The following is a 12,797-nucleotide window of genomic DNA, read 5'->3' as shown; positions in this document are numbered from 1 at the left end:
CAAAGCTAAAGATCAATATTAAAACGCTATGTATATTGCCTGGAACCGTTCAATTCATCGAGGAAAAGTTTAAAAAAGTTGGAAACCTCGAAAATCAACCTGGAAGAGGAAGCAAACGACAGACTACGGCGCGTCAAGATCGATCTTTGATCAAAAGATTCGAAATTAATCCAAGATCTTCAACCACAGCAGCAGCAAAAGAGTTGGAGGAGAGTTTTGGATTGCCTCTCACACCGCAAACAATTAGAAGTCGCTTGCATGAAGCGAATTTACAAGGACGAACACCACGCAACGAGCCGTATATAAGCCCAATCAATAGAAAGAAGCGGCTCGAATGGGCAAAAAAGTACGTGGATAGCCACAAGAGTTCTGGGACTCAGTCATTTGGTCTGACGAGTCGAAAGTCAATTTATTTGGCTCTGATGGAGCTGTAAAGATATGGAGGAAGCCAGGAGAAGAGCTTCAATTGAAGTGTTTGAATGCCACAGCTAAACACGGTGGCGGTAATAATATGGTCTGGGGATGTATGGCAGCGAGCGGAGTCGGCGTTTATTGATCAGAGAATGGATCAATATTTATATAAATCAATTCTGAAAGATAATTTAAGTTCATCTGCAGAAATCGTCGGGTTGAAAGATAATTTTATCTTTCAACACGACAGTGATCCTAAGTGAGCATAGGGCTCGTTCGGTCGACGAATATTTAAAAGTTTCAGGGTTCAAAATGCTCGAATGGGTTGCTCAATCACTTAATCACATTGGGACTTTAACCCAATCGAGCATCGTTGGGCTCACGTCGATAAAAAATTAAAAGATCGGCGAATTTCGAAGAAAGCCGATCTGAAAAACTTAATTTCGAGTTTTTGGTCGGAAATCGGGTCAGAGATTACCAGAAACTTGGTAAATTCAATGCGTAGACGTTGTTTAACCGTCATTCAATCAAATAGTGGACCTACGCGTTATTAATTTTATATCAATTTTCTTTATTTTTAATTTAATTTAATTTTTTAAAATATGCATGTTTAATTTTTTTGCCTTGGTTTTTTGATTTTTTATTTTTTTTGTAATTTTTCGTAATTTATATTATTATTCTGTTAACTTTTTAGTTCTTTTTTCCAGTGCCGTGGCAAAGGCCCCCCAAACCACCCATTTGGGGGGGGGCCCACGAGATATAAGGGGCCCGTTTTTTAAAAAATGATAAAAATTTTTATGGCATTTTATTATTTTAACAGATAATTATCAATTATATTCAAACTATAAAATAAAATAAATGCTACTAAGACAATTTTAATGTGAAAAAAAACAACTGATGAGAATGGACATCCTTGTTTAGTTTCTGTATCTATATAGTAGCTTAACTCTAAAATTTTTACTCATACTTTTATGAAAAACACGGAATTTTTTAATCTTGACATGTTTCGTAGTTAACATACTACATTTTCAAAAGATTAAATAACAATTTAAAACTCTGGATATAAATATAAAATCAAAATTTGAAGACATTACAGAGAAATATTAACCGACAAATAGAATTGTTACAAACCAATAAAAATTATAATACAAATTATGATATCATAAATAGCATGCAAAAAATTATGTAAATAAAACAAACTAGATTGACAAATTTATATTATAATGAACAGTTTATTTAAAGATGAGTTTTCCTATTTCACATGGAGTTTTCACACCGGGATATTTCCCGGTGGGCCGTCAGCAATACAACATTTTAAAATTTTATAATATTTTAAAAAGTATTTTCTTTAATTTTTTTAATAACTTTCTAGAATAGTAATAAAAAATTGTGAGTTGAAATACGATTTGAAATATTGATTTCTGCGTGTCAGTTGCTTCATTTGACTGTATGATGTGTGTGTAGTTGGTTAAACCGAAACGCAATCGTCATTATTCAAAATTCGTAGTGAGCGTGGCTGAATCAGCTGAGCCGGTAAGTTTATTATTTTTAGGAGACATTATTATTTTTCATTTAATTTATTTGTATAAATTAAATAGGTATAGTACTATAGTAGGACCTAAAAGTAAATTTTATAAACTATCTGTTCTATTTTTAGGTATTAATTATTGGAATGAAGAAAGTGAAAAGTGGTGCAGCTAAGAGAAGAGAAGCAGCTGCAGCCAGGGAAGTAATAACTAAGTACCCCAAACTTACACAATTTTTGAAACCAGCAGTTCAAGCTGATGGTGAATCAGTAGCAATAACAGAAACCAATAATGATGTTACAGCCAATGCAGAAAATGATTCTGTTTCTTGTTTTGGTTTGTCTGCTGAAGGAGACTCTAATATGGCAATCTGTGAGTGTATACCAACTGCCACAACACTGCCACTTCTTTTTCTCAGTGATGATCCTTCTGATTGGCCAGAAAATGTTTCTGATGCACAGAGGTGTGACATTGTTGAACGTGGTGTAAAGCAAATTGAGATAGATTTTCCACACAATCAAGAAAGACGACGATTTTCAGTGACTTATTATAAACGACAGATGAAGAATGGAGAAACTATTGTACGGTCATGGCTTGTGTATTCTATGAAAAGTAATAAAGTTTTTTGCTTCTGTTGCAAACTTTTTGGTATATCAGATTCACCATTCCGACAAGGGATGAACACATGGGAAGGTTTATCCAAAAAATTGAATGATCATGAAACAGGAAGTACACATCTCAGGTGCTTTGAACAGTGGATGACATTACGAAAAGGTAAACTGTTTTAAAAAAAATTTTGTCATTAAATATAATAAATATTTATATATTTTACCAAATTCAACATTGCAGGCATAATGAATCAAACAACCATTGATGAGCATCAATACAAGTTGCTTCAAAAAGAGCGAAAATTTTGGAGAGCAGTATTGGAACGATTACTAGACATCACTCTATTTCTTTCTGCGAGGAATCTTGGATTCCGTGGTTCACAAGAGGTCATTGGTTCCAAGAACAATGGAAACTTTCTTGGGTTGTTTGAATTGATGGCGAAGTATGATAGTGTGCTCGATGAACTTTTACGTCGGATTCAGAAGAATGAAACTAATGAACATTATTTGAGCAATGATACCCAGAATGAGTTGATTGAATTGTTAGCCAAGGAGATTGAAGCCGAAAACCTTTCCAAAGTAAAGAAAGCGAAATATTTTTCCATTATTTTGGATTGTACGCCAGACGTTTCACATAAAGAACAAATGAGCATAATCCTACGATCAGTAGTTTGCATTCCTGGGACAGGTATCAACATTTCTGAAAATTTCTTTGGATATCTCAAGGTAGATGATACCACTGGAAAAGGGCTTTTGGATGCCTTTCTAGATCAGACAAAAAAGTGGGAATTAAATATTCTTGACTGTCGAGGCCAATCCTATGATAACGGTGCTAACATGAAAGGAAAGGCAAAGGGTGTTCAAGCTAGGCTTCTTCAAATGAATCCCAAAGCTCTATATGTTCCGTGTGCAAACCATTCACTTAATCTAGTCATTGTTGACGGTGCAAAGTCATCCAACAGTGCAATTACTTTTTTCGGAGTTCTTTCAAGATTGTATACACTCTTTTCATCATCTCCTGCTCGATGGCATATTTTAAAGTCATGTATACCCATTTCTGTCAAGCCTCAATCCGATACCAGATGGGAAAGTAGAATAAACTGTGTGAAACCTCTTCGCTATCACCTGAAAGAGATATTAGAGGCATTAGAAAAATTGGAAGTGTATGCTCTAGAGAAGAGAGATGGCGCAACAGCTACAGAAGTATGTTCGCTGATGGAATATATGATGACATGGCCATTCATATTGTCAATCGTTATTTGGTATGACGTTTTATACCAAATTAACAAATCAAGTAAGCTTCTGCAGTCCTCTACAACTTCCCTTGATGTCTTGGATAGTGAAATAAAGGCCACATATACATTTCTTCAGCAATATCGTGAAACTGGATTTTCAGACGCACACATGAAAGCATCAGAAATCGCAGAAGTGTTGGACATTGCAAAAATTTTTCCAGAAGTGCGTTCCCGACAAAAAAAGATGATTCATTCATACGAGTGTGCCGATGAAGCTCACACCATCCAATTAGAACAGAAGTTTAAAGTTGATTTCTTTTTACCACTCCTTGATATGTCAATGGGATCAGTAAAGGAGCGTTTTGAACAAGTCAGTAGTATCACAGAGCTCTATGACTTCCTATACCGTTCTGAGAATCTTATTCAAATCTGTAAAGAAAATTCTTTGTCTTTATATTGCAAAAATTTGCAAGCAAAGCTTGGCGATATAGATTCGGATGATCTGGAAATGGAATTAAAACGATTTGTCATAGTGGTACAGGAGAAAGAAAGTACTCACATGAAATCTGCACATGATTTTCTTAATTACATTTATAAAGAAGAGCTGCAAGAAACTTATCCAAATCTTGCCATTGTGTTACGCATAATCCTTACCTCACCAGTAACTGTCGCAAGTGCTGAACGTAGCTTCAGCAAGCTAAAATTGATTAAGACTTTTCATAGGTCAGTATATTTAATCTTGCTACTTTATACATAATAGATGTAGCTCTATGCATTTCTTTTCACTTTTTATAGGTCAACAATGGTTGATGACCGCTTGTCTTCTCTGGCGATGCTGTCAATTGAGAACGATGTGGCAAGAAAATTAAATTATGAGGAGATAATCAACAAATGCCACGTCAAAAATCAACAGTGCCACGGCACTGCTTTTTTCGATAAATTCATATATAAATTTTAATTATTTAATATAAAAATCATAAATTTTAACTTAATTCAGTTTAAATTCAGTTTTAAAAAGTTTTTACTATGGTGCTTGATTAATTTTTTTGCTCACTGTATATACATTTTTTTTTATACACAAACTATTTTTCTTCTGTGAGTGTGATCATAAATATAAAATAAATTTTATTTAGTTCTCAGTTGTTTTTTTATGTTAATTAGTTTTTTAGTTTCATGATGTTAAATGCAGTAAGATAATTAATAGGTAATTAGATTAATTTTAGGTTATCGTTAGCTTTTAAGGTGATGAGTCTCAGACGTGCAGCGCAGTGGGTAACGTACTTGTCTTAGACTTCAGCGATCCGGGGTTCGAAAGCCGCCTCTAGACAAGTTTTCTACATCCGTTAGGAAGGAGGCGTAATTAATAATTCTTAATATATGCTTCTTCGCGGTGCTTTGAGATAAGACCGTAAGAATAAGTCCTCCAAACAAAACTAGTAATAAGTATTTAATTCTCGTCTATGAAGGACACCCTCATAAAATATGCATTTTTTCTTGTCCCTATCAAGTAGAGAAAATTTTGATTAGGAAACATTCCCTCACACAACCTTTGTTACTTACACATAAACTTTCACATACTTTAACACAAAATGTAATACTGTTTTTGAGAAGAACTTAATATAGAAGCAAATAATAGGCGTGGATATGGATTTATATTGGCATATCAACATAAATATGTTAATTAAACATAGTTATGCAGAAAGTAGCCAACCAACAATTTCTGTCAAAATATTGATATTAACCGACGAAAAGTCAACTTTATGCTCTACTAAAACCAGACATAGGGCTCTTATAGATTACTGTAATCACCTTACAAAAAGTTTTTTTCAAGGTTTAATATACAACATTTAGACACATGCTTTTATCTCAGTTGAAGCTTTTAGTGGCTTTCTGCATAACTACGTTCAATTTACAATGTTTGTTAACTTCCTTATTCCATGTGCATTGATGTTGTTGAAATTTAATATTAACTTAATACTAATTTAAAGGCGAGAAGATCGATTAAAACCCTGTCAGGCTCCGCGCCTAAAGTAGCCGCACAAAAATTTTTATGCTGAATAAACTTCTTATTATTTACAGGTCTAGAAAACAAGATTGCATTAGGTTTGAGTTAGATTTTAGTGCTATCCATGAATCATATTAGACTTTGACTTGATTAGGCTATAGCTTGAATTTACTAACATTAAGTTTGCTTAAACCGCATACATAAAATTTGTTATTAAAGCAAAAGACTTCAACATCTTCCTTCAGCATGTATAACCATCTACATTGCAACTAAAGTTGAAAATTATAATGAGTGAATTCTTTTATCTTTAAAAGTTTGTGTCTAGTTTTTCAAAGCGGAAATTAAAATAATTTTTATACTTTTTCGTCTGCTTAGTATTCCGCTCAATAAAAAGGATTAAGCAACTTGGTGATGCGCATTATATGTTGGGATATCTGGCATTCATTTAATGCGAGTTAAGTAATAAAACAAACTAGAGTTTTAAAACATAGCAGCCTTGGGATTTTCTCATATTTTGCTTATTTTTAAGTGAACAAAATTTATGTGCATTGCTAATGGATGTGATTTTTAAACACTTTTACCTTAGGGAGGGGCGGGTTACTTTGTTTTGCCCCAATCCAGCCCTTTTTTTCTTCCTTAAATAGATACTAATTCAATTTTTCTTTTAAATCCACTTATTGAAAATTCATTGAAAATAACGTCGCCTTTATTCTACGCAAAAACAATATTGGAAAATCAATTTAATCACGCTAGCCATTACATATATTATATAAATTTTATATATTTTAATGCAAATTATGTCAAGATGTAAACTTCATACAAGGAAAACCTTACTACCTTCTGCTTACATAGTTTAATAAAATAGGCTATTTTGCATTGAAAAAAATCAGAACTCAAAATTAAGGTCAAAATTGATTTTTCAGTAGTAGCAAATAAAATACTTGACCAAAAGTCGTGGAATTTTGTGATAAGTGTAAAGAAAAAAAAAACTTTGAAACGTGTAAAGAAAAAAAAAACGTTTTTTATGATATTTCAATGAAACTCACTAATAATCAAAAAAGCTCTCATGTAACGCAGAGCTACTACTTGTGTCATTTTTTTAGATGTTTATCCACCCTAACGATAAAAAATTCCATTTTTTTATTTATATTATAATTTTATAAAATACATTTATAAGATACGTATATGAGTTTTGCACAGTTGCGTTTAACAAAACTTACGAAAATTTTTCATAAGTTCAGCGCCTAAAATATATATATATATATATATATATATATATATATATATATATATATATATATATATATATATATATATATATATATATATATATATATAGATATACACATACATAAATATTTTATATATAAACTTTTATTTCATTTCGCTTACCTCATTTTTATATTTTTATTTATTTTATTATGTAGTTATCCTATTGCTAATTAGTTATACGATTTAATAATTTTATAATTTTTAAAGGTATTATGCCTCCCAAGACAAAAATGATGCTTAATGCAATTTAAAAAAATATATTGTCGCAAACTTTACACTGGCTACCGAAAGGAGCATTGATTGAAGAGATGGGCATATACTTTTTATATTTATTAACAATGGAGAGTTATTTATTAAAACTGTTGCACAAGTTTGTGAATGTTTAGCATTAGCAATTGCAAAAATGAAATTCTATAACTTATTAGTGTAGTAAAAAAATGGTCTAACAACTTTTCAACAAAATGCCATTGATATAACTGACTTTTGAAACAAGCCGTTTGTGTTCAATACCCCTGTGCTGATAATCCCACAGTCATTGCCAATTCAGTCTGCTCATTAGAAGTGCGGTTAGGTCTTATATATACCTCAATTGTTGACAGTTTCTTGGCTGCAGTCATTATCTCGTATCGTGCTACTTCATTCTCAAATTCAACAACTTATGGTTCTGATGTATTGTTTACCAAGGCAACTTTAGATTTTAGTCTCAATGTCAATTATATTATTATTCGTCTGTTCAGCAAACGTATTAATCCATTGACCATGTTCTCGTCATCTGTCTCACGGTACTATTTTGTGAGTTAGCCTGACTGACAATTACAACATTTTTAGACTTTTTATTGGATAGTTTTTCATGACTTGTTGAAACTGATGCTTGCATAGTGAAGCTCGGAACCTATTTGGGCTGATTGCTTAGCAATTTGGCTGTAATAAACAGCGAGTGAACTAGAAGGGTGGTACATTTGCATTTCTCTCTTTTAAACTTTTCACTTTCTTGTTAAGATCAGCTATTACTGCATCTTTTTCCGTAAATTTCACTTCAAAGTCATTCTTTAGCTCTTTAATTGCTTTGTTAACCTTCAAAACCATAAAATACTTTTGTTGGTCAGTGACCTTAGTCATATCTCAATACTTGATTTCCACCAATAAAATGAAAGACAGACAACCACTGCAAACACCTGCGGATTACTTCTTGTTGATACGTTGGTCTTCATAGGAGGGCTTCCACTCAGAATGCCAGTGGATTACCTCCCAGTCAGAATCATTATATATATTATATTAGTTACCTTATTACACAGGGACTAAAAGTTTCAGTATGTATTTTTTTCCATACGTACATATATATGTATATATATATATATATATATATATATATATATATATATATATATATATATATATATATATATATATATATATATATATATATATACATATGTATATATATATATATATATATATATATATATATATATACATATATATATATATAAATATATACATTTGTATATAAATACATATATATGTACATATATATATACATATATATATATATATAGATATATGTATATAAGTATATATATATGTACGTATATATATATACATATATACATATATATATATATATGTATATAAATATATATATATATATATTTATATGTATATATATATATATATATATATATATATATATTTATGTGTATATATGTATGTATGCATATATATTCATATATGTTTTATATAATATATATGCATTTATATTCATATAAACATAATTGAAACTTTTATCACTTATTTGGAAAATTTCTTAGAAAACTTCATTTTTGCCTAAGAAAAGATTATTTGTTAAGATTATTTTTAAATATTTTTTGAATAACTAGTTGTCAGTTTCTTAAACAGAAATAACACATACATGGTACATATCTCATTTTGGAGTTATTATATAGCTTAAACACTAGGAGAATAAAACCTCCACATTGGTGCTTATAAAGAAGATTGCGATTGCTTGAAATGTGTACAAATAAAATTACTCGGTTTTAATATTTGGATCTGTTTGCAAAAATTGAAGATAATAGAGATATGAAAAAATGTGAATTCCGTACGAGTTGAAGAGGCAAAATAAATTTAAAAATGAAACTAAGTGTTATGTGGGTACAAATACTTTGAATTTTTAGCATAGTACGTGTTTAAATTATATTTAAAGAATTACTCAACAATCGTTGTTCCGAAAATCACCGGCTGCGATTTACCAAATAAACAAAATTGTTGGCTGCGACTCACCAAATAAACAAAATTGTTGCAAAGTTTAGACGCGCGACAAAAACAACATGAAAGTGGTAATGACAGTTAACGGAGCTGGCTAACGCAAAAATTTTAACTGATACAGTTATCGCAGCGGGTAATAAACCGTTAGAGGGAAATAAAGCCGTTTAGAATCGGTCACTCAAATTCTCCGTTAAACGGAGAGATGTGAATACGGCGGCAGACTAAATTCTGACTAAAAAACTGAGTATAAGGCGTTTTTGTTAAACGTTTGTCTCTTATAGTAACATAAATTATAATCGGATAAACAGCCCGAGGATAGTGATATAAGTTATGATTAAAAAATATAGGAAATCTAATATATATTTGGCTAGCAACTAGTATATATTGTGAAGGCGCTTACTTACATCTCTACCCCCCCCCTTCCTATTATTATATTTGATTATGATAGCGAATTTAGTCCTGATTAGGAATCGTATAAAGCATAGACATAAAAACCCATAAGAAGTTCTCTAATTTGATGTTGAAGTGTCAAATAAATAAATCAATAACGCTAATATTCGCCATCGTTTATTATAACATTTTAAAATTTCACTATTTAATTACGTCATCTGGTTTCTGTAGTTTGAAAGTAATCAAAATACTTATGAAAATTCCAAAAGTATTTATAAACATTCCGATACAAAAAATTAGCAAAACACAAAATCTAATTCTTTTAGAATTAGATTTCAAACTACAGAAACCAGGTGACGACAGTAGACTCTCAGTAAGAAATGTTTCGATAATTCTGTTTTAAAAATAAAATGGCGAATGCTAGACGACCGACTATTATTGAGTTTAAGAGCCTAAATTTACCGGAAATTGGTCGCAGGTTTTAAACAATATTAACGAGTGCATCCGGTGTTGCAGGGAGTTTGATTTACTTACTACCAATATCATTTGTCCTTGATGTAACATCCAGTGCAACGAACAATATTGTCATAATGTCGAGGGAAAGATTTGGAGATCCATGCAAAAACAATGCTATAAGAAAAACCCTCCTTTAGTCGCTGTATCATAAGCACCTTTTTGGTGCCTATGATACAGCGACTAAAGAAGGGTTACTCATTCCTGTAGCGCAACCCGATGTAGCAACCTTATTACCCATCATTATACAATGGATTCGTTCTGGAACTGAAATATGGAGCGATATGTGGGCAGCATACCGAGGTTTAGTAACACAAGGTTTTCAACATGATACGGCAACCCATACTTCACACTTTGATGATCCCGCAACAAATGTTACAACAAAAAGGGTTGAGGCAATGTGGCAAAGAAGCTAAGCCAAATTAAGAGCCATGTTTAGGCCCACAAATCGTGAAATGATTCCCGATTATTTGTCAGAATTTAAGTGAGCGCAATGTTTCAAAGAATACTCTTATTTTCACTTTTGGAGCCAAGTTGTAGATGAATTTCCCGTACGATTATTGTTTTAGAATATTGTAACATTTGTCTATTTCAATCCATTAATATATCTAATAAAATGTGATATAACCTGAAAATAACAAAAAACTTGTTAAAATTCGTAGTTTTTACAAGAAAAAATCACTAAAATAAAAAGAAAATACACAACAAATTTCTCCAAAATATGTTTTTAGCGAAACAAAAACCGGGATGTAATGTCTAATTTTAATGATTTCATGTTTACCGCTTTAACAATTAACTTAGTCATGTTTCAAAAAAAAAAAGGCGTATAATAGCGTTTTTAAAATATTATTTTGACACTTCAACATCAAAATTAGAGAACTTTGGTTTTCAGGTCTATGCATTTAGGAATCTTAGTCAGGATAAAGATCTATCATAATCAGCAATAAAATAGGGGGTAGAGATGTAAACTAGCGTCTATTGTGAATGTGATACAAAACGACCAAAACTCGTTTAACGGGTTACTAAATTGCTCATTTTATATTTTTCACGGGCTAACAATAATTTGATGAACGACAATTCAAATTTTAACTGCTATGACCGTATGTCATAGGTAAGGTAAGATAAATGTACATGCTTTCAATAAGGATTAAGCAGTCGGGTTTCAATAATATTTATGTAGTCGGGTTTTGCTCAAATAATAATGTTGTTTTTACTTTGTGAATAACAATAAGGACAGAGCTATAATACTGACACTCCTTTGTTTTATGTTATTTGTTTAACATCTGTTTATCTATCAAATGTATCTATTTAATTCATTTAAATCTGCCTAGTGACTTTTTTTTAAAATATATTATGTAGTTTTAAATATCGTCATTATTATATTTTATTAGGTTTAAATAATAAAGATTGCATAGAATCTTTTGTCATAAAGTTTCAAAGAATGTGGTGTAATGTATTTTGCAATTTTAACCCCTTCCCAAAATGTTAAATTTTAGCATCCCCCCTCCTTCCTCATTGACAAACGCTTATATGAGGTAAGACGGCTAAGCAATCGCCGATATTTTCTCGCACATGATGCTAACCATTATCAAGCATAATCGCTTCGCAGGCTATCTATTTTCAGAAGAAAATGATGATAATCATAGTCAGCATCAACGCCTAACAATTACACACGATAATCTTATATAAAGCAAAAAAAATTCTTAAAAATCCCTACTTTTGCACTTTTTTAGATTTAAGGACAGGACGCATGAAGTATCGTATCGACTTGAACTATCGTATCGACATGAACTATCGTATCGACACGTATCGACTCATTTAGGGAGAGCACGCAAGGAGTAAATGAGTCATTATTGGTTGATTCGTATACTACTCTTGGTTTGGGATGTTTTCGACATTATTCCTTATCTACTGTTGGCGAAATTTGGCTTTTTTAATTCATTTGACGCAATATTAACTTTATTTGACGAAACCATGACTTTAGCGCACTAAAAAAAGTTGTAAACCAAATAGTAAATAAATTGGGGGTTATACTTACTGTACTCTTTAATGTCAAATAAAGTTTTTACAAAGATGTGTGACTATGAAAATAGTCGTTAAACAAAGAGTTATTTTTTTTAAGATAATTCTTTTATATTTTTTATATGTTATATTTTTATTATATTTTTATTAAAGTTTTATTTAATACACAACCTACGATTATTTATAGCAAACTTGTTAATGACTTTTTCAACATCTATAGGTAACTCTGTGTGAATATTCATTAAAGTTAAACCATTTAGGCAGTCCTCTACCATGGTACTTCTTTATAATCTTTTAGACGTTAAAGTGAAGAAAACGTTCGCTCACATTCACGATGTTAAGGGTAAGGTAGCAAGTAACTTAAGACAATATTTAATGCCTTCAAATCCAGGAAAATTTATTGCTTTTAATGTTTTGGTAATATTAGACAGAAGCTCATTTTTAAAATTTACGCAATATACTTCCCACAGATTAAGCTCATCTAATTAAGCCAGTGGATTTGGTAAGTCTGTTATATTAATGTCACTGAAAGATATGACATGATCTTTCCAAA

General features: G+C 31.2%; 1 protein-coding gene across 1 annotated transcript; it reads left to right on the top strand.

Moving 5' to 3' along the window:
• The first annotated feature begins 1,267 nt into the window (after window positions 1-1,267).
• LOC136089949 (zinc finger MYM-type protein 1-like) lies at window positions 1,268-12,478 on the top strand. The gene is made up of 6 exons (XM_065816050.1): window positions 1,268-1,944; window positions 2,069-2,711; window positions 2,787-4,503; window positions 4,576-4,678; window positions 10,363-10,611; window positions 12,398-12,478. The coding sequence occupies exons 2-6, from the start codon at window positions 2,084-2,086 to the stop codon at window positions 12,476-12,478; spliced, it is 2,778 nt and encodes a 925-aa protein (XP_065672122.1). The 5' UTR covers window positions 1,268-1,944; window positions 2,069-2,083.
• Window positions 12,479-12,797: the final 319 nt, after the last annotated feature.

Source organism: Hydra vulgaris, chromosome 13, assembly GCF_038396675.1.
Source record: "Hydra vulgaris chromosome 13, alternate assembly HydraT2T_AEP".
NCBI lineage: Eukaryota > Metazoa > Cnidaria > Hydrozoa > Anthoathecata > Hydridae > Hydra > Hydra vulgaris.
This window is presented reverse-complemented; position numbering and strand designations above follow the sequence as displayed.

Coding starts and splice junctions, on each gene's coding strand:
- LOC136089949 (XM_065816050.1), top strand. CDS start 2,084: ATGAAGAAAGTGAAAAGTGGTGCAGCTAAGAGAAGAGAAGCAGCTGCA. Junction 4,679..10,362: donor AGATAATCAACAAATGCCAC/GTCAAAAATCAA, acceptor ACCCTCCTTTAG/TCGCTGTATCATAAGCACCT. Junction 10,612..12,397: donor CAAATGTTACAACAAAAAGG/GTTGAGGCAATG, acceptor TTTTTATTAAAG/TTTTATTTAATACACAACCT.